The sequence below is a fragment of the Syngnathus leptorhynchus genome, chromosome 7, assembly GCF_054491065.1.
Source record: "Syngnathus leptorhynchus isolate UIUO chromosome 7, UIUO_Slep, whole genome shotgun sequence".
NCBI lineage: Eukaryota > Metazoa > Chordata > Actinopteri > Syngnathiformes > Syngnathidae > Syngnathus > Syngnathus leptorhynchus.
In genome coordinates, this window is record NC_141201.1 from 10,212,154 (window position 1) to 10,235,362 (window position 23,209).

At 39.3% G+C, this 23,209-nt stretch overlaps 1 protein-coding gene and 1 long non-coding RNA gene across 2 annotated transcripts; one reads left to right on the plus strand and one right to left on the minus strand.

The window, feature by feature from the left end:
- The first annotated feature begins 1,880 nt into the window (after positions 1–1,880).
- LOC147054697 (cilia- and flagella-associated protein 337-like) lies at positions 1,881–21,882 on the plus strand. The gene is made up of 17 exons (XM_085916749.1): positions 1,881–1,961; positions 2,507–2,815; positions 4,444–4,617; positions 5,188–5,271; positions 5,428–5,520; positions 6,324–6,495; positions 10,276–10,443; positions 11,171–11,319; positions 11,946–12,179; positions 13,440–13,604; positions 14,345–14,460; positions 15,106–15,236; positions 17,687–17,776; positions 18,210–18,287; positions 18,893–19,083; positions 21,149–21,346; positions 21,715–21,882. The coding sequence occupies exons 1-17, from the start codon at positions 1,881–1,883 to the stop codon at positions 21,880–21,882; spliced, it is 2,601 nt and encodes an 866-aa protein (XP_085772875.1).
- On the minus strand, positions 18,826–21,869 carry LOC147054698 (uncharacterized). Its single transcript, XR_015066726.1, has 3 exons — positions 21,646–21,869; positions 21,239–21,313; positions 18,826–19,022 (listed from the first exon to the last, which is right to left on the minus strand). It is a non-coding gene; the product is annotated as an uncharacterized LOC147054698 (long non-coding RNA).
- Positions 21,883–23,209: the final 1,327 nt, after the last annotated feature.

A 23,209-nucleotide genomic window follows, 5' to 3' on the forward strand; every position in this document is an offset into this window, starting at 1 on the left:
TGTACTGCCTAATCCGTGAATGAACACTCATTGTCTTGAAACTAAATGGACTAACAAATGCAATTCTTTTTGACTCCTTGGTTGCCAGGAAACTTGCATGGGTCTTTGGCAAGAAGGCCTAATAAAAGAACAGAGTTGTGTGTGTGTGTGTGTGTGTGTGTGTGTGTGTGTGTGTGTGTGTGTGTGTGTGTGTGTGTGTGTGTCGCCATGTCTGCCCAGTTAACACTTTGTGAGTGTGTTTGTGCCACATTCTGGGTTGATGGTGTTGATTCTCGCTAGGGTCCAAGCACGTACTTCTGGAATAGGAACTGAACTCTCGGGCGTTTGATGATTTGGTAAGTCGGAATTAGTCCCATCTTTTCCTTTTAAATGTAACGAGTAAAAACAACTTGGCTGATTTTGGTTTAGTTAGGTTACTGTTGACTTGCCAGGGCCTGTTCAAAGTTTTACAAACTAAACTGTGTTTCAAATAGTTATGCAAATGAGGGGCTTTTCTGATTTTCATAACTTGTTCATTTAAACGGAATGCTAGAATTTTCAAGTCATCAACTGTTACAGAATAATTGGAATGTTTCATACAACCTCTTTGTGATAACAGTTTTTTGTTTCCCAAAAATAAAAATTGACTTTTTGTTAATGCACTATTCCAAATGATTGTGCTCAACAGTGTTTTGAGACATTTTAAAGGTTGTAAAGAACTGTAAAGAATTATTGTTGCATTTGGAGTCCAGTTTCCTTGATTCAATCTTTGCTTATTAATGACTGAGAATATACACAGACATAAATAGGAACATATTTTTTAGCAAACACATTTCCAATATGCAAACTAGAAACTTGTGACTTTTTTTTTTTACATTGTGACAGTAATTAGTTCGTTTTTCTCTTGGGCCAGTGCCTCTTAGTTATTCTATTTTATTCTCCCCCAGGAAGAAGAAAATATTTTACTCAATCTCAACTCTACTCTTGTGAGTAAATCATATGATTTGAATATAAAATTGTCATAAGTACACTTCAGCATTGTATCTTAACATGCTCCCTGAGGTCACACGCCTCTTCCCTACCTTTAAAATATCAAGAAATGGCTTTCATTGTAATGAAGTGCAATTTTGATCTGCATACCCCCCCCCCCACCCACACACACAGACACACACATGCAGCGTTTTCCTCCTCCAGTAGCTAGCAAAGTTATTGCACCTACTGTATAGCCACAATATTAGCAACTGTGCCTTTCTAATCTCTTATTGATGAATGTGAGTCGCTTCCCACAAAACAGCATAATATCATGCAGTAGTTTATGCATGCTTCAGCAAGGGATCGCTTTAGCTTTCATTACAAGGCCTGTCATCTAAATCTCTGCTCAGTTTGATGCCACTTGTGCTGAATTTGCCTCGTAAAATGTTTCTGTCAACCTGTTTTTACCACCCTTTGAAGAGCTTATTAGATAAAGGAATATTTCCATCATGTCTCCTATGCTTCAGGCTCCAGCAGTGCTTTTAAATCATTACACAGGCAAACCATTATATGTTGTGTAATTCCTGCTGCTTATCTATTCTGCTTCAATTCCACATACCTGCTATTCAAGCAACGTGAACAGCAAGCCTCAGCTGCTTCAAGAAAAGGGACCCAAGCGTTGACACCGAGCAGCTATTCAACATAGACCGCGAGAGCAGCTAACAAAGGTGCTCCTCTGTGATGCTTCTCTTTCCCGTCATTATGTTGACGTGACAACCAACTGTGGAGCATGGGAATAGTTATTATTGTCTGACTCTGAAACTATGTAATTGTCTTCGTCGAGTTCACCGGGCCTTTTATGACTTGTCTCCAGTGTTGAAACACGTGTCAGTATGCTGTTGATGGAATGACAGGGCTTATGCGTAACCATGGCAGCCAGGATGGAGGTGACACTGCACGAGAGCAGGATGAGCATGGAAGACTACAAGAAGCTACAGAATCTGTTCTTTGTGAGTCTTTTTCAATGTACTAATAGTCTCTCATTACTGCGCCAAAGGAGGCGAAAAAAGGAATTGATGCCCTACTGTGGCATCCCATAGTAACCCTTTGAGCTTTTCTAAGAAATGCCTTAAAATCCAAAGCACAGTCTACTACAGGACTTGGAAAGTGAGAACGCAGGCATCACACAACACTGTTACAAGTTTTTCCTTTTTCGATTAATTGATTACCGCTGTCTATTAAATATCATATATAATCCTCGAGGTGATATTTGGCTTTTGGGTGATATATTAGGCATAAACTCAAACATTTAAAAAGTATAATAATAATAATAATAATAATAATGTGTTGGAAGAAACAAAACCAGGTACTCGGTTGGATAAGAATTTCCAATTGGTTACCATTACTTGCTTAAAATTGGATCGATCTCAAATACAAAATACAGAAAACACTTTGACAGAATTATGCAAAGTAGACAGTATTGATATCCGTGTTGTTTCTGATCAACCAGATGTAAAGTGTTTAATGTCTTACAATGCTGTTGATTTTAAACCAGGTCTCCCCGGGGGTGTCTCGCTCTTTGTCCAGAAGTGAATTCATCCGTCTGGCCTGCTCAACAGTTGGCCATGGTTCCAAAGAGGAGTACGGCCTGTTGTTTGACCGCGTTGCTGTCAGTCAGGGGCACCACGACCTTTTCCCTGACAGCGATTCTGAGAAGGAAGGAGGTCGGATGAACTCGGATGGGCTATGCTCTTTTCTTCAGCAGGATCTATCTGAAAAGCTGAAGCACAGCAGAGTGAAACGCGTGCCTTACTGGAAGCCGCCTCGCACTCTGACCTGTCCCCATAGAGACCCGGTCCAAAAGGTAAAAGGCGGCTGTCCTCCTGGATGCCCTGAAGGCAGTTTGGTGTGAGTGAGCCAGCATGTTCATTTGCAGACCCGATGCTTTGCAGCTGTTATGTGCAGCACTTTGACATTGACATGATGGAGATTCCAGTCTGCTGACTGAATAGCATTTTTAAGAATTAGTGTCTCTCATCTAAATGTCTCTGCTCATTTAAGATAAGTGGCTTTGGACTCCCAAAAGTTTAACATCTATCAATTAGTATGCAAATGAACCGGCCGCTCCAAAGTGCCGACAGCTGTGAATAAAGCCATGGTTCGCTGCTTCAGTGTTTTGAACCTGAGAATGTCAAAATGTTACTTGGTTTTCACCAAATGGCTGATTCGGTCTGACTTAAAGGGTCAAACACAGTCATTGTGTAACTAAGTGTGATTCCCAGTTCCCCAGAGTGGGTCTCAGAAAGCTAGTAAAAAATATTACAGCAGGTCTTCTGTTCACGCAACATGACAAGGTTTACAAATGGTATCCAATGAACTACTTTGCGCAACCTCCGTAAAAATACTTCACGTGGCACAAAGCAGGAAACCTCGCTCACCACATTGTTTTTCATTTGATTGTTTTATATTAATGGCCCTAACCTGCTTTTCATACAAAGATTTACAGTAATCCTAATTTTACCACTGCTTTAGAGCTGCTTCGGGGTAGACCATGACACGTTCAAATTTTTGGGTATGACTGTAGGTATGGAACTTAGATGCAAAATGAGTCAAATATGGTGTTTAAGACACATCCCAGGTTAGACTTGCTTTTTTTTGGAAAATAAGATGGTAAAACAAGCATGCATGGTAAAAGTTATTATGGTATGTCGTGTACAGTATCCATATTCGCTATAAATCAGTTCCCAAGACAATTTACAGGAGTAATTGCTCTGTACTCAAACCATATGAAAACTCATTAAACAAAGACAGTAATGCTCAGTCTCTGATATGAAAGTCCTTGCCAGCAATATGCTTTTGGCACTACGTCAAACTCATTTGATTATTAGTGCAGATTAAACACAAACTAACGCCGTGTAATCACAAATTTCAGCAGCATTTAAACATAACAAATGCCATTGGTGTTTTTATAGCATCATTCTTCCATCTATTAATCATGCCCCTGTACCGATATTGCATTTCCCGAAATGGAAGAGATAAGTGTTTGGTTCTAAATGAAAATCTGTGGCCTGTTTGAATCCAAGGGCAATATTTAATTCCATTATATACAATTCCTGAATACGGTTGTCATGCTCATCCTCAGTTTTTATTCACATGCTTTGAAAGGCACTTGGATCATATAAGCGTGTGTAGTAAGATAAGTTTGAACAATATATTGTCTTTTGTTCTTTATTTCTATAAAAGTCAGCGGAGACTTAAAAGGCAGATCCCTGGGTGTCAACAGTTGAGAACCACCAATATAATTCACTTTGGGGTGCTACCATGTTTGCCCAGAACAACATTTTTTTGCACAGCTCACTATTTACATATACATTTTTTCTTTCTTGTCCCAAAATACAAGTTAAAAGAAAAAATAAATAAATAAATAAATAAATAAATAAATAAATAAATAAATAAATGACTAATGGAAATGATGCCATCTGCACTACTCAGGTGTTGTACCTGCCAAGTTGGGGTCAGTACATGACTGTGAGTAAAAGAGGATCTGTGGGGCTGCGGGACCGCAGAGACATGTCTCTTCTGAGTACCCAACGACTGCCTAACTGTACAGTCCGACCCAAAGACCTGTGGGTGACGGACATGGTGCTGTTGCAAAACATACACAAGGTGATCGCACAACAACCACTCGAGCGTTCACTGAAGTCAGTCACCTTCGGTATTTGAAATGAAACAATTAGGCAGAATGTTCTGGATGTGACTGCGCTATTGTTGTACATTCAAATCCCATATATATATTTTGGGCCACTGATGTGATCAACCTTTTTATTCCCAATGACAAGACAAGCACATAATTTACATTACTTAGATTGTTAACGAGTTTTTTTTTATATCAAGTGATTTAATTCAGCACCATCTCAGAAAATTCAAGCTGATCCCCTATGGATAATTGTATTATTATGTTTAGTGATATTTTGGATACAGTATTAATAGATTTTCCGGAAATTAATTATTGTTTTTTTTTTTGGGCCATGATCTTTTATTATTCATTTTGATTGTATAAGCAATAATATATCAAATTATAATAATTCCTATAAATAATTTCTTTCATTCCCATTACTCGTAAAGCTTTGTCTGTGTTCAAGATTTTGGTGCCTTGGAAAGCATGGCATAAAAATATGTATAATTTTTATTATTCTATCGTGATTATTTATTTCATTCCCTTTCCTTGCCCCACAGATAGCTGTGTCATATACAAGTAAGGAGGTATGCTTTTATGACATATTATTGAAAAACAACTTCAGCTGCCAATATAAAGTCCAGGTAAAAAGCACAAATAATTTATCTGAAGACATTGTGTCATCACAAATTGATAGAATTAAAAATGCGGTTGAAAACACTTAAACTTTTGTGTTCTAAAATGTATCCCGTCCCAAAATCTTCAAATATGCAAATTGTTTGTTTTTCTCTTTTTTCTAGGGTTTAAGGTTTACCCCATGGTGTCTGGACTATTGGTCCAATGCCGCCAAGCCAGATCAGGCTATCCTCGCTATAGGTGACATTGGTGGACAGGTGACACACTGTGCACAAAACTGGATAACACGATTCACCTTATTCTTACGCCCCATGATTCTTTTGCATGAACTTTAGCCAAACTAGCATTATATTTCTGAGAACTCTTGGTTCTTCTCTGGTTTTGCAAGCGCCAAGTTCAAAGCGAGTGTTAAGTCGTGCTGCGTCTATTCAATAAAAAGCAGCAAATTGATCACGTCATGGTGGTATTTAACAACTCAGACTAATTTGTCTGCGTTCCTCATTCTCCGGTAGAAGCTGGAATATCTGGAGGCTCTAAGCAGCATGCTTTCCTCGTTCGGCAAGGCCAGTTAAAAACAATGTTCATGACGTCCCACTTCTTCCATTTGTCAATACAACTGCCAGCAGCGCAACAAGGCATTCAAGACATTGTTTGATGTAATGACGACTAATGATCGATTAGAAAAGGGGTTTGTCTCCTCACAAAAGAAATAAGGTGGATAAAACATGTAGGGTCTAAGGATGAATGCCAAAATGTCATTGTTACATGGCTCACACAATGGGCACTAGGGTTGGGAAGATTCACCGATATGCATCGGAAAATCGATACGACCTGTAAGATGCAGTTGCATCGTATCGTATCGCACTGGATCGCATTGTTTTAAAATTAAATTGTACTCTATCGCACTGTATCGCAGGAGATGGGAGAATCGTATTGCATCTTATCATTGCCATGAATCGTGAATGCATCGAATCGTTGGCAGTGTATCGAGATGTGTATCGTATCGCTCTGATGGTAAAGATTCCCATCCCTAATGGGCACGTGTGTGTCTTTTCTCCAGGTCAGCATTTTACATTTTACATCAGTCCAGATGTATTTGTTTGAGCGACGTAGTCTGTGGACAGACTCGGATTCTGCCGTCATCGTCCAATGGGATGATGTGCTCAAAGGAAAGCATCACTGCTGTCACATTGTCCAACATCAGGCACACAAGCCAGCCTGGGTGAGGAAAGGTACTGTACAAGCAAACACATTATAGCTTTAATAATGATCACATTGTCAAAAATAATGACTCGTGTTAATATTTTGGTACATTGTCATGATGTCAGCACTATACGTAGTAAGTAACCCAAAAAGTTCCAAATGTTACATTATTCATTCCACATTCACCAATAGCCTGAACTGTTCATACGAGGGATGTAAATCCATCAGTTTTCTATTTTACAGTTTTAGTGAGTCCTTGGAAAATTATTCTTATTGATATGACAACCAACTGAAGAAATAAACCCTTTTTACTGATCAATGACATGCAGGTAAATATGGAATAAAATGCATGACAAATTTAAGTCCAGTATATCGGGTCTTTGCCTGATCTATATGTTTGAGACCTTTTTGTTTTTACACCACATGTTGGGTCAACACTCAGTCAAAGATCTAAGTATAAGTTCCTGTTAACACAATGTTATTCAGACTGTAGCCCTTTTGAAATTGTATTTCATACAGCACAGCTGAAATTCGATAACAATTGATTCCAACAGCTCCCAACATCTCACAAACGCACGGAAATAGCGAAATTGTAGCATGGCGGTATTGGAACCCTTGCTAACACGGCATTGATATTTTGGTATCGATCCTCAACATCACTACCGAGCAATCAGTTTGGCACCCTGTGTGGTCTTCTGTTGGTCCAGGCAAGCTGCATTTTCATTTTGTGTACTCAGACATGTTGTGCAACATAACTGAAATTTCAGTTGCTATTACCTGTTGATGAACTTGTATCATCTGCCCTTTGCACCCACAATGTATATTTGCTTTGAGAAAAATGCCGTCCACCAATTATTGAAATATTTTCCCTGTGACCGCTAATGACTTTTAAATTCATTGGTGGCAGATGACAAGATCAAGAAGTCAGTAATTATGTATGCAAATAAGGCTAGGCAAGAAGACTAAGAAAGCAACCCTTACTTCCTCTTAGGGTAGTCTTAAGCATTATGCATGAATACTAGTCAGTTCCTGTTAGTGAACTGTTTGTGGATTGATGTGTGGAACTTTCAATTTGCTGGCTCTAGAGTGGCTGTTTTGTACTTTTAGGTTAGATTAAAAGATTCTGCCTCAGTCTTGACATTTACATTCACTCTGTAACACATGCACATACTGCATCACCAGGCATCTCTCCAGTATCCCTACAGATGGCCGCTCAACAAAGGAGGGGGCAAGTTCATCATGCAAAGCGGCAATGATTAACAGGTCGAGCGGCAATAGAAAAACAATTCACGCACATGCCACAAATTCCAACTGGCTACAAAGTTTCATATCATTACATAATCACCTAGTCACCGTGGGACGGTGGGAAAAGTAATTTTGATCTCTTTGTGTGTCTTACCGTGAAGAAATTGACAATAAAGCAGACTTTGACCTTTGACTTCATTGACATGATGGAGAGCGGTGAAGTAACACAACCATGCAACATGCAACAAAAGTTGCATCATTTTATGCTACAACTTTGTATGGTGCACAGTCGGAAATGATAATGTATTTGTTATTCTTCTGTTGCAGCACATATTTGTGAATCATTAAAATTTTTGTTTCCCTTCCAAAGAAATTCACATTTTGTGCCACATATAAAAAACGAAGAATCATTTACATTCTTGCAAACGTCTGAGAAAAAATGCAAATGAAATAAAATAAAAAAACAAAATATGGCAAGGACATAGTAAGTATTCGGAATCTGTTGTGATGTCTCACCTTGACACAAGCACACCAGTGTCAACACTGACACTTATTCAGTATTACTACAATAACAGTAAATGCAGCAGGGGTTGTGGGGTTGTGTGTGTGTGTGTGTGGGGGGGGGGGGGTGAGTCATGAGTCATCTAATTCCTCAGCCAGACTTTTGACTGCTGGCATGAAGTTTGAGCTGGAGGTCTGTCCTCATGGGACTCTTCAGCTCATCCCGGGTGACAAAGAGGTCGCTTTATTGTATCATTGATCGCTTGCATCATTCAGCTCCATCTCTCCTTTCGAGTCATTGGGCTGTTTAATGATGAGTCAGCAGTTGCATCGTTCTGAGACCAACTTGGGAGAGAGAGATGGATCCCAATGAGGGGGGAGAAAGAAGAATAAACTCATAAATAAGCACAACCAATGGGAAAACAAAGGCGACAAAGCCGACGCATTGAAAGTGGTTGCTAATTGCGATTTTTCAGGCAGTGTGTGTGGATTGAGAGTGTGAAAAACCATGGGGGAGTTTTGTTTGTGTGTGCCTCAGTGGAGTGTGTGTGTTTGCATACCTCTGGGTGCTGGTTCTGTTCTTTTTGAAGTTGCACACCCTGCGGTACCAGTGGGAGTCTTACCATTAGCTATGGTTGGGCCACTAGAGTGAGTTGGGTGGGATATGTTGGGGCTCAATTGTGAGGGAATTAGGAAGAAATTGGGATTGTCACACACCCAGGGGGGCATGGAAGCTGTCTCGGAGGAAGTATCGCGTTTGCGGTTGAGAGATGCCCCAATGCACTCTGATGAATGTTGAGACCCGAGTGTTCGTTATAATTTGCCCTCAGAACAAGAGGGTTGATTTAATCCCTTGCGCTTCCTCATTCGATTCCAAATTCCGAGAAATGAAAGTAAAATGACATGTGCTTATTAATCAGGCTGAAGCAGATGTTGTGGGTCACAAAGACCATGATTTGTATGTCAGTCAAAGAGGGAAGAAGTCATTAATCAGTGATGAGTCACACGTCTCACTGAGAAATCTACCCATATTTTGACTCACAAAGTAGAAAAGAAATGTTAAGATGAATAGAAAATAATCAGACGTAAATCATTTTGGCGGTAACCTTTGACCCGTGACTGTCACATGCAATCTCGGCACGTCAATGTTATTTGTCAGCCGAGCTGTCTCTGATGGAGGTGTTTGCATTCCAATTCAGATGTTCTCAATCAACGTGTTTATTGAGATGGATGATGACGCAAGGTCCATTAGTTTTTCTGTAATACCAACGAGCAAATGAAAGCCGCTAATTTTCCTCTGTGGATGTTGTTTTTCTCTATGGTAGATTTGTGGTCAACACATTAAGTAGAGTGGATGTATTTTTAAAATATAGCAACTAAACCATCTGGGGGGGCGGGGGGGGATATCTAATCCGAATAAAAGCAATGGCCACAATGTCATCATCATGAACTATAGCAGAGATGTTTTATATTTAGTTTTTGGCTGGGTTTCTACTTTCTGGATCTGGATTTGACACCTCTTGTTTGTTGCAGTGAAAATAATTCGCTGAGCCTCGGTTGAAGCAACTTCCATCTCAATCGATTGAAAATTTGTCTTTAGTCTCAATGGCAAATAATAAATACATGGAACCCATTAGCCACTGCACAAGTCTTGTAGCCATTGTAATATTCAGTGTCATAAACTAAGTATACGTAAAAGGGAGGTGAGGGGCGTGTCAGGGGAGCAGTGGCCCATAAAATGCCAATGTTTTTCTATCTAATATTCTGTACTTAATATAAGGCAATATTTCAGTTTGTTCCTTACATTTGACCTCATCCTTCTGTCCTGCTGGCGTCAGTCCGCTGACCTTCTTTATCATAGTAATTTGGCATTGTCTAAGACATTTGATTTATTGTTGTAGTCTAAGTCACACAGCATTGGACTACATAACTGCACATGACCTTTTTGTGGTATAACCAGCACATCACTGGTTCAATACCAGTCTCCTCTCTATGAAAATGTCTTTTTTCTGAGAGTTATCTGGCATTGATCTTCATCATACTTACTCTGTTATATCCCACAGTGCTTTACTTGGACTCACTGGAAGCCGTTGTGTCGTGTAGCACCGAGCCGCAAAGCAGCATAGTGATTGGCTGGAAGGCAAAGGACAGCAAGCGCCTACAAGTGACCTCTTTGTTTACAAAGAGCGGAGTCTGGGACATAGACTACCACCATGAACTTAAGATGATTGGTAAGTAAATTAATACAGTTATGAGGGGCTGTAGTTATGAGCCCATCTGCAACTTGGGATTTATTTACAATTTCTACTTAAACTACAAAACATAATGCAATCATTTGTGCTTATCTATCACCATCTGTTCCACTACTAAAACTTAAGCATAGAAAATAATGTTGAATTTATTGCATATGATGTTTGTGTACTGGCTTGCCATATGGTTTGGCTCACAAATCTGTCTCTCAAAGGTATGCTTTAATAGTGCAAGTGGAAAAAGACATTGGACGAATGCTTTGTCGTCAAACCCATGAGGGGACAACTGCCGAGATCAACATCGAATACAGTTATACTATTTGGCAAAGATAAAAAAAATGTTTTCTCTGTCCAGTTCTGATCAAATTACTGCTATCACACCATCCATGCCCATCATCTTTTTGTTTGGTTTCCCCTTTTGCCCCTTTGAGATCCCCATTTACATATAACAGACTATCTCAATTTTTGCCCAATCAGCTATTTTGAAACTTGACAGAAATTGTTACATATTCCACAAACCACCGCCTTAAAGGGAAACATTATGTTGTCACATGACAACATTCCAGTGAAACTTTCTATTGCTTCCATAAACTCGTGTGTGTGTGTGTGTGTGTGTGTGTGTGTGTGTATGTGTGTGTGTGTGTGTGTGTGTGTGTAGGGAAAACATTTGAAGATAATCTTTACATTCTCTCATTGGTATTGCATGTAGCCACTGCAGGTTTGGATCATCAGGTTCTGTTGTGGAACTCCTACATGAGCGCCAAGCCAGTGTACATACTCAATGGACACGTAGCCCCAGTTACGGCGGTTTGCTTCCTGCAGAAGAAAAAACATCTACTAAGCTACTCCCGAGATAAGGTATAAGTATGTGTATTTGTGTGTGTGTGTGTGTGTGTGTTGCGCACAGTAAAGAAAAATGGCTACTGAGAATCCTTGTATTATTAATTTTGATACCTTACTGCAGAGGAATAAGAAGATTTGTTTCACACTGCTGCCTCCATTTATTAAAATTATGACCACATTTTCTTCTCAGTCTGCTTTCTTTCTGTTGCACAAATGATGATGTTGCCACTCTTTCTCCCTCCTGTTGCAACACTGTGCATGTTTGCCTGCTCTTTTGGATTTTCTGAGGGGAATAAATATTTTAGAGGTGATTTATGTTCCATCTGCCTTCTTCTTAAACACCATCTGCCACTGCAAGAAGCTTTGAAAGCTTTACCACACTTTCCTCTGGAAGTGTTCCTGCACCAGAGACATTCATCTTGTTTGGTGCCGTAAACCAATATGGCAGACTTCTCATTAAGAGGCACTCTGAGGCATGCAGTGCAGAAACTGGGGTTGAGCGGTCATCCATCTTTGGCCATTTTCCATTACACTGATCATTTGGAGATTAGTGTCAAAATATTATTGCAGTTTATTTGTGTAAATGTAGTCAAATTTGCACAGTAGTATAAACCCCCAGCCTCCATTTTGTGTGTTTTCAGGTTCTGTGTTTATGGGATGTTTCAAGTCAGCTCTGTATTCATCGCCTGGATGGCGTTTTCCCAGCGACGCAGGACGACACGCGCACACTCCTGCTCCTGATCGAAGAGCGCCAACTCCTGCTGCTCACCTTCAATAGCGTGCTTGTCTTGCTGGAGAGCACGAAGGAAGAGATGAGGCCTGGCAGTCATGAGCACCCTGTCACCTGTGTGCTTTACAACAGCCTTTTCAGACATGTACGGGTTTGGTGTGCAGTGAAAAGGAAGAACGTGTGGATGAATGGTTGGACTTCAAATTGATGAAGAAAATGTAGTAACTGAGCATTAACTAGGTTAGTACAGTAGAAACTGTACAGTATCCCGCAGAAGCAGATCAATCATTTGAAGCAGAACTCAGGACTGTAGACAGACAGGCTGCCGAGATGGAGTCACTGACAGACAGTTGGGGTGAGAACTTTATGAACTGACTGTTGGACTGATTGGCTGACAGAATAATCGACTCCCAGATAGATTGCCTGACGGACAGATTTACAGGAGAAAGGACAGTTGAATAGACTGATGGACTGAAACAACTGATAAATAAAATCCCAAATGGATGATTGTAGATTATGTACAGAATTCCATAATAGGCATTTAATAATGTGAAGCAGAATATAGTTCAATGGAGTTGACAAACTGATTGACAAGTTGAATTACTAACCAATTGAATGATGGACTGACAAGCTTGATTGACGGACTGACAGATTGATGGATACGTGGGTGGATGGATTACCTGACAGACTGATGGACGGACGGAAGGAGGGACTGCTTAGTAGACCGATGTATCAGCTTACGTAGCAACGTTCAAATGATTGACTGACTGGTGAACTGACAGATGCATTGATGACTGGACCGATGCATGGACTGATAAACTGAAAAATTTATGACTAATCAATGGATGGACAGACTAACTGACAGACAGACTGTTGCGTTGACTGATAGCCTTACCGGCTTACATGCTGATCGTCGGACCGATGGACGGCTTGATTGACAATCTGACGCATGGATGGACTGACTTACTGACTGACAGATGTTTCAGTGAATCGACTGATAAACCGAACAACTGACCGACTGACCAATGCTAGCCGACGGACTAATTGCAAACAAAACACGATGATTTTTGTGCTTCACCAAGGCCAACTTGACAATATAAGGTTAGGTGTAAGTTGGAAATATTTAAAAAATATAGACTGATTATGTCTTAAATGCAACGAAGATAAAAGGTACAAAATGCCATTTTGATCCATTGGCATTTGACAGCAGCAACATTACTTTATAATTTACCTCTGATTTAGCATGGCAGAAGATGTGATGCATGCATGATGCATCAAAATCATTAAAAATCCTCATTTCTCAGCACCGAGCACAATCATTAATAGTCATCATTTTTCACCACATAGCACAGAGCAAACTGCTTTCAATGATTGATATCCTCTGACTTTCTCTCTCTCGCTGCAGGTAATAAGCAGCGACACTGGCTCCTCTGTGATCTGCTGGCTGGCTGACACGGGCCAAAAGGTTAAGCAAATCCACCGTTGCCATGGCAATGCCGACATCTCCACCATGGCTTTGGATGGCACACAGACACGGCTGTTCACTGCAGGCAGTGATGGAGAGGTTAAAGTTAGTGAACATGCACACACTTTATCACAGTGTCTCGAACTTAGTTATGTATTTGATGTACTCCCCTCCATAAAAATCTATTTTTAGCTCTATCATGCAGATCCGATCCATAATGCACTTGGCTCTTCCAAATAACCCAACAGTGGGAAAACACAAACAATTCATTGATGGGAGTGATAATTATGCATGTACGAAGTAACTAATAATAATCTGCCATGTCAGCTGTGCACTTTAAATCACCCGCCTGACAAGTAGATTTCATCAACATGCATCCTGTGGTTATAGGGTCCGATTACCGTATTTTCCGGACTATAAGGCGCACCGCACTGTAAGGCGCACCTTCAATGAATGGCCCATTTTAAAACTTTGTCCGAATATAAGGCGCACCATTAATGCATCATGTCAGATTTTTAATCCAAATCAAACCATTCTCCATTTTATCTTTTTCAGATGCAACAAATTACTTTAGAATCACAAAATAATGATCCATAGTCTTTTTGAGTCATGATTCATAGTCTTCAGCGGGCCACTTATGATTGATTTCATTACACAATGCTTCAGGCCAGTTTAAATTTAGGAATTTGGTCCATATATAAGGAGTATAAGGCGCACTGTCGGCTTTTGAGAACATTTTGGGTTTTTAGGCGCGCCTTATAGTCCGGAAAATACGGTATTATTAAAGGCAAAACAGATTCAAAAGTGTGTTTCCACTTTACTCAACTTTCTCTTGTCTCTCGCAGGTGTGGGATTTCAATGGCTGCTGCCTCCACAGAATGAACGTTGCCCTGGGCAAGGCTGCGGCCATCTCGCAAATGCTGCTGCTGAGGACAAGCCTCCTGGTCATGGGTTGGGAGAGGTATTTCAGAAGTGCCATTCTGAGCAGTTGTTTACACAGCAATAGTGTCTCAGAGCCTGAAAACATTTGAAAAGTGTCTGAAGTTATCAACAACAACAAAAAGGACGGTTTCTGTCTCAAAGAAGAAAATGGGAGACAGGGACATGCGTTTTATTTTTCAGCATGTTTAAGTCACATGATGAGTTTGTTCATCTAATCCAGACACATTATTAAGTAGATGTATAGTCAATTTAAAAAAAGTATCTGATCCATCTGATTTTTTCTGTGCTATCGCTTGACAAAATAAAATTGAGTAAATTCAACAAAAACATTAAGTGCAGCGTGGATAAATATAATTTATTGTTCAGAAAAACATAATTAAAGATCATTTGAGCGTTGAATGTTATATATTTGTTGTATCAAATTGGCATTCCTTTCGAATAATCAGTACCCAGGCAGTAGGTAACTTTCAAAACCTTGTTTTCAATGAATGTGCTTTCTGCAATCTGAGCGTGGTTTTCCTTGTCTAACATCCACATCCCACCGGAGCGTGGTTTTCCTTGTGTAACATCCACATCCCACCCATCCACATTTCATCCGTTATCAGTCTTTTGAGTGTGTTGTTTTTCCACGCCTCACTGGCCCTCTTGCCGTTTCCTGCTGTAGGATGCTGACAGTATTCCGCCGGCATTCCTTCTCCAAGTCTCACGTTGACCCATCGGAGTGGAAGGGCGGTGTTCATCATCACGCTGAAGTGCTCTGTGCTGCCTTCCAACCTCCACAGACTCTAGTCACAGGTGTGTTTTTTTGTTTGTTAAAAAAACAACAAACCTAAAGTGTATTTATTTGATCAGTTTTTTTTTCAAACAATGTATCACATTTATTTTTGTCAACTCACAAGATGTTTTATGTCAATAATAAACTGACTTTCTTGTGTGAATATGTGATTTGTCAGCCAAAACTAGTTAATACATATTTTTTGTTAATTAATCTTTCACATGACACATCGAAGGTATTATATCTTGACATTCTACTTCCGATTCTAAAGGTGAGATCCGAGAATCGCCATGGTCTGTTGCATATGATGAATTTGAATGCCACAATCTATTGGCACTAATCTAATAAAGTACTTTCATAACTTCCTCCCAAGTTACTTGCCCAAAGTAGACTTTCATTTAAAAGTATGCATATGCATTGTCATAAAAGTGCTTGTCTAACTATGTATCATCCTTCTCTTTTCTTTGTAAGTTAAACTTTAATGACTTGAATTAATAATGGGTCTGTGGGGGTGGGCATTATGGAGAGGAATGTGGAGATGAAAAGAGAAGGAGAAGATTTAGAAATGAAAATAATTCAGCGAAAAGCACTTAAGTGAAATAACAAGGAGCAATTATGCGCTGATGAAATGAAGTGTGGTTTGTTATGAAAGGAGTCATTCTCTACATACAGTTGCTTTCATGAGTGACTCCATGCATGATTAAACAGACAGACATTATTTTGGGTGCCTGATGGGCGCATACTGTGACACAATAACTTGCATTAAAGGATAAGATTAGGAGTCAAAGTGAACATGTTATGCCACTGTTGCCTTAAACGAAATCACAAAAATGAAGTGAAGATGACTCCATAGAGACACTGGTGCTGCATATTGCGCAACATTTACATCATTTCCAAACATGAATTCATTTTTATGTACATCTCACGCAAATATCAATGCTTGACTTAATGACGGTCGTACATATGCTGCACAGTGGAATGAAATTCTGCCAATGATGTGTATTTTAATATCAATTGTAGTATAAGATGCAAAAAGAACCAAACCCCTTTTGTGTTTGTTAACAAGATTTTGAGTTTGCTTTTAAAAAATGAATGTTTGGGAACATTACTTTAGGCTTCAGTTCCCGTGTCGCAGAGTGCAGGCATACGTTGCACACCTGCTTCATTCGGCCTTAGACACAACAGCTCTTGAGATAAGTAAGGAGAAAGATAAAGTTAGGGCTGCAGGGGGAAACTAAGATAAGAATGGGTGTTCTCAGCGCTGCAGGGAAAGGGCTTTGGAAGTAATTAATGGTTTGTGCTGGAACAAAAGCTCGATTCAGGAGATTCTTAAGTAAGTTTGGAAACTTTGCCCCCCAAATTCCTTTTGGTTTTCCTCAGAGTTTTCTTATTATCAGATTTATGTCATGATTGAAAAATATCATTGGATCTATTAATTAATGTTAAGTTTGAGTTTTTGTTTGATTTTTACATTGAATCTGTGGTTAAGTCGGGGTTCTTATTTTCTTATTTCTTTCCATTCATAACCTGCTCTCACTCAGCCAAGAAGCCTCACTATATTGATAGCTCTTGAGAACTTAATAGCTTGTCAGATGAATGCAAATAATCTATTTCAGGAATACTATTTTCTAAAGTATAAACTCAATTTCCTCACCTTTCTTGACCATTTCTTTGATGTGGCAACTTGGGATGGCCTTTACTGTTGTGGCATAATTATACTGCAGTCCTTTTGGCACAAAGGTAGCGTTTAAGAGCATGCCATTTTGGTTGGCTCCATTACCCTTGAGGGTGAGGAGACATATTTGGTGATTTACAGCCATCAATAGTTAAAATCTATTACCAGTCTATAGAACCCCCTAAAAACGTTCATAATTGCCCAATCGATGCACAAGATAGGTAGTTAATTAAGGAACTACATTTGTCTTCATGAAGCTCATCAACTAACTTTAAAGTAGTTCCTTGGCACTAGCCTACCCCAAGACTGTTGCAATAGGAGGTGGGATTGTAATGTTTCTTTTGAATTATATAATTGAAAAAAAAGTAGACAATCCTTCAAGTAATCACTCAGTAGAAACCAACGATTCAAGTACTGAGTATTTGGTGAGTTAACTTCTGTCATTTTGTAACCACAGCATGATCATCAACCGCACTTAAAAAAACATGTACCTTCCTCTGTCTCCCGACACAATTGTTATGGTAATGCAGCAAATGGATTTGGGCTGTCTGAATAATGCAGGTGAACTGTTGTTTTTGACAATCCCTCTCACCTCCATTAACCACCTGTAAAATAATTATATTGTTGCTTTATTTATGAGCACACATGATGGAGCGTTTGTAGTTGGAGACACATGTCATGTTGTATTTTTAAAGTCATGTTCTTTAAAGTTGTCTTCATACTCAGTTTAATGAATATTTTTCACATGATGATGATGATTGTAGAAAGGCTATTAGGCTGTCTATTTTTGTGCAGGAAGCCGCGATGGAGAGATTATAGTGTGGAACAACAACACAGAAAAAGCTCTGAGGAAACTACAGCTGCCGGCTAAACATGAAGAATTTAGTAAGCAGCTAAGTCTCATGTGCACTCACACACACACATACGCACACACACACACACACACACACACACACACACACACACACACACACACACACACACACACACACACACACACACACACACACACACACACACACACACACACACACACACTCACTCACTCACTCACACACACACACACACACACACACACACACACACACACACACACACACACACACACACACACACACACACACCACTCCCACTACTTGCACTTGTTCAGGTGTTGGTACAAAAGTGTGAGATATATTAGATTTGTAGTGAGACAGCATGGTGGCCTAGAAAACTGATGGATAAATGTGTAGCATTTGTTTAAATAAGAGCCACCTTTGTTGCACGTGTTCCCCAAAATACTCTTGTGTCTTCTACATTCATTTTTTTTCTCTCCCAGAGCAAATGAAGCATTCCCTTGACACCATCTCCACGTTGTCGTTTTTACAAGGTCGTACATCTGCACAAATAGCAAAAGGTAGACTGTGCAAAATGTACTCTGTTATTATTAGTATTTTTGCATGGGTTGTCAATGTACATTTCTTCATTGTGTATACATGTGTTGTAGCAAAGTGCCTGAAACAGATGCAGCTTTAGCATTTATATCAATAATAATAATAATAATAATAATAATAATGTTGTAATATTGAGTGCATGAAATTGAAACTTAAAAAAAGGACATTAGAGCTGCAATTTCTTGTGTTAAAATGAGAAGCGTTGAGGAAATTATTTGAAGTGAACACGGATTGTGCCTCTTTTGTTGCTGTTTTGTTGTTCCTGCCATTAACTAGTAATGTTTTAACAAATATTTAATGACAGTGGCTGCGGAATTTATGGTCTATCTCCAAAGACGGAGGAGGGCGGTTACTGGGCTCAATCTGCTGCATTGCGTTCATATTCATGCATTCACAACTTTATTTTCAAAATAATGACTTTATTGTCATGTTATGACTTTAAGTTATAGCCAAAATAAAATACTTCTCTATTTTTAGATTAAAAAGCATGCAGTGCACAACAACTATAGTCTTTTTCCCCCCAAAAAAGGTTTGTATAAGTTTTTTCTGATATTTGTATTCCCCTAAGGTGGTGCCGACTTGGTGTCATGTGGCAGTTCTAGTCTGGTCAGGCTCTGGAACACCGTCCACGGCCGTCTACTGGGACACTTCATGGCTCACGAGGCACAGCTGGGTTCTGTTGTCATGAATGTCAGTCCCTGTGGAAAGATTTTAGTCACAGCAGATCGGATGGGCACAATTAAGACATGGGACATAGAGGTACAAAACAGAGAATTGTTTCTGATTCTTTAATTAATTAAAAACTGATATGTATCAGCTTTGGGTTACAAGCAGAACAAATTACAAATGGATCTGATAGATTTGATGGAAATCGAAGCATCTGAACTGGAACATTATTTTTCATGTTACATTTAAATTTCTACTAAATGCACAAATCTGGTGCGGGTTCGATTCCACCTCCGGCCTTCCCTGTGTGGAGTTTGCATATTCTCCCCGAGCCCGCGTGGGTTTTCTCCGGGCACTCTGGTTTCCTCCCTCATCCCAAAAACATGCTTGATAGGCCGATTGAGCACTCCAAATTGTCCCTAGGTGTGAGTGCGAATGGTTGTTCGTCTCTGTGTGCCCTTTGATTGGCTGGCAACCAGTTCAGGGTGTCCCCCGCCTACTGCCCGATGACGGCTGGGATAGGCTCCAGCACGCCCGCGACCCCCGTGGGGACTAAGCGGTTCAGAAAATGGATGGATGGATGGATGGATGCACAAATCTGGTTGGACCTTAAACCTGCTGTTTCTGATGCAATTGGCACTTAGTATATTTTGTTCTATCACAAAAGCTACAAGTCGATAACTCACAAAGTGTAGGCAAGTAGGCAAACCATTGTGGAGTAGTGCATGACAAGACCCAAGCAAATTGAATACTAATAGGAGACAATTTGCAAATACAAAAAGTACTGACGAATATTTTGATGGCAGATATAAACATGGGACGAATGTAAGGAGAAAATGGACATGACAGTAAAACTAATCAGTCCAAACTGGAAGGAGAAGACTAAAAAAAACAACATTAAAAACTGAACACTGCCCAACACTCTGAACAGTAGTTTAGTAGTAACGTGAACAGTTGATTAGTAGTAATACTCAAGGGTTAACCTTTGGTTCCAAAAGAATTAGTGTCTGACATGTCAGACAATATTACTGTAAAATGACAGCCTCTCGATTATTATGAATAATTTAGACAATATTCTTGAGTATTTATTAAATATTTGGACCTCAAGTCTTTGAATTCAGATGTCTGAAACTCATTTTAGTCTAAGTTTAATTTATGAAAATGAATGTGTGGAGCAGTGCTGAAGAACTTTGGCAAGCTCAGCTCTCTCCGGTTCAAATCCTGTCCCACGGCAAGTGTGCTTTGGGATCAGCTGGGTGCCTTGAACGTTTGCACGGTGTTGTGCACTCAAGACGCAATGCAGTGCAGTGCAGTTCGCTATTGCCTCTCATTAAAATAACACACAGGTTTTTTTGTCTTATGACATTTTACTTCAATAAATTGATAACCTTAAGCACTCAAACAACCAATTACAATTCATATGTTTGCTTTTCTAAAATAAAACAAGTATTTCCAATAGCCATAGAGGAGCAGTTTACCAGATCTGCTCAGCCAATTTATAGATGGTGCCAATGATTTTTTCCCCTTTTGCCTTAAACCTATACTGAGGGTCTTTGTCGAATACTGCATAGTATATTGATATTGACATTGATATAAATGCTAATTTACATTCCAACCTGTTAGTGCTGCGTGTTATGCCTGACAGGTGGACGGCCGAGTGATTGACACTTCAATCAGACTCAAATTTTAACGCAGGTAACAGCACAGAAGATGACATGCAAACTTAATATTTCAAAATCCCAGATGAACATTTTATTTGTAGGCCCACCCAAAATTGATTCGCAGGCATGTCACGTTTTTTCATTTTCTACAGAAATGAATAATCTTCTTGAGAAGAATCCGAGTGGCTCAGTCCACCAACAAGATAATATTAAGAGGGGGACCCCATGAAAATGAGACATTACACCTCAAGGGGTCTATCCATATTTCAACCTCATCAACTTCTAAGCCAGCTGCACACCAAGCATAGAACGTGCTTGGTTCTGTCCTTCATAGTACCTGGTCGAACCAAAATACATATCTTTATAGATACAAATTGAACAGAATTGTCATTGGAAAATATGAGCATGCAGATGGTAAACTTTAGCAAAGTAATTTCAAAGATGCACATACATGCACGCACCTCCAAAATTTACATTGAACTAACTGACTTCCTCAGTATTACTGCCTGGAGTCAAACGAAGAAATGGTTAGTGAACCTCCACAATTGCTGCGCAGTTTCCGCCCACACCATGATGGGGTCACGCACCTGCATACAAGTTTCCACGGCAATCATTTGCTCCTTCTGTCGGCATCTTCAGACTGTAGTGTGGCCCTCAGCTATCTGCCAGGAGACATCATTGGCTTTTTTGGACAGGTAACACACATATGCACAGGAAAGTAAAGTAGTGCTGCCAAGTATTATTGGTATTTTTTAAATAAATGGACTTAGTGGCAAAGCCATCGACTGTTTAGCACGTTGCCCCCGGGCGAGTGGTGAGTAGTAAGATCCAGATGACATTCTAAGAGGTATTTCTTGTTTTATTCTTATTTATCTAAACGAGGTAAACAAAATATTTTAAATAGTCAAGGAAATTGTACATCACTTTTGCTTGGTAGTTAGAACTCAGTCACTTTCTAGCTGCATTTTTTTTTTTTAAACAAAATCTAGCTTACCGTTGCTGTTTGAATGATGGTATGCAATTCTAAAATTGACTTTTTGCTTCTCCACTGATGTTCTATTAGGAGGAGCAGTGGAGCATCATGAGGTCTGCATGTGTTCACCCACAGCAGGAACCCTGTAATGATAGGCACTCTGACAACACAGCAGAATGCAAGGAGGTGGAAACAGACAAGAAGCACGATTGTGGAACAGAGCACAGCAATTGTCTGGGTGAATTATTTCTAACTTAACTGTGTTTGCGCTTGAAGTTGTTTTTTTGTTGATATTATGGCCTTTTAATTTCACAAGTCTTTGTGATATTTTATAGTGACAGAACACAAGTGAGGTTGCAAAGCGGTGCACAATTTTTTAGGAATTTTTGATTTGATTCAGTAAATGTCACAAACTTTGCACATTATAATTTGAACCAACAATAAAATAAAACATTACCTTTTTATTTTTGGGACTCATCTGGAACTCCCCCAATTTTTGCTTACCATCAAGTAGCGTAAGTGAGATGAATTCCAAGAGAAAATGTCAAACTTCCAAATGTATAATTGTAATTTCCTCTGCTAAAATTATCATGCAAAGGCTCTGGAAATTAGTAGAACTTTTATAGTTTTAATAATGCTTTTATTTTTGTTTTATTCTCATCAATTACCGTTTCAATTACTCGAAAGTACAAACTGTACCAAGCTCATCAGAAATTGACTTTGGGTGTTTGCGTTGTGACACATTGACCCGAAACAACATAAGAGGGATGAAGCTGAAAAAAAAAAAAAAAATCAAGTGCGCACCAGTAAATGATGTGAACTAGGATGTGTTGCTATAATTCCGGAAGGTAAAATTTTGACATTAGTTGGGCACTCAACATAAATGATGGCATCTTAAAGTCAAGTGAAAAGATGTACTCAACTTGCGTCAGCAGTAGCAGTCTGGAGACAGGATAAATCTTGGTACAGGTCACTGTTACTGTACCATTTATCAACTGGAGGTGTAATATTAGATCCTAATGAGATGTAAAATCAAAACTATATGATAGACTTGCTGGGATACTAAAGTACTGGAGAAAATATATTTCATCCTCGATGCTATAAAACACACCCTCCTAAACGATCGGGCCTTGACCATATAACAACCCAGTCATTCGAAGCAATAATTTAATACTTGTACTGCAATATGGAACAAGGTTTAAACTTAGTGGGTAATGATTACTGTAATGAATATTTTGTTTTATGAATGATCAGATACCAATTAACTAATTACAAGACAAGAGTTTTTTTTAACCCTATAAAATTATTATATTTTTGTTTACTACAGTGGCTTTCAATACAATGTAGAATTTTTCTCAATTATATACCTGTAGATATGTTTATTTTATTGCATTTAAATGTTTTTCTTCATGCTGCACGCAAGCATAGCACATAACAAAGCACATCCCTTCTCCCAAAAATATGACATGCATGTCACATTCTGAAAACATACGGTACTCTAATAGGCAATGACAGTGACAGCCCCTTGTGTGTAGTTTTAAGTTGTAATATCACCATTTACCACTAGATCGCAGACATGGCTTAA

Coding starts and splice junctions, on each gene's coding strand:
- LOC147054697 (XM_085916749.1), top strand. CDS start 1,881: ATGGCAGCCAGGATGGAGGTGACACTGCACGAGAGCAGGATGAGCATG. Junction 4,618..5,187: donor TGTTGCAAAACATACACAAG/GTGATCGCACAA, acceptor CTTGCCCCACAG/ATAGCTGTGTCATATACAAG. Junction 12,180..13,439: donor ACAACAGCCTTTTCAGACAT/GTACGGGTTTGG, acceptor CTCTCGCTGCAG/GTAATAAGCAGCGACACTGG.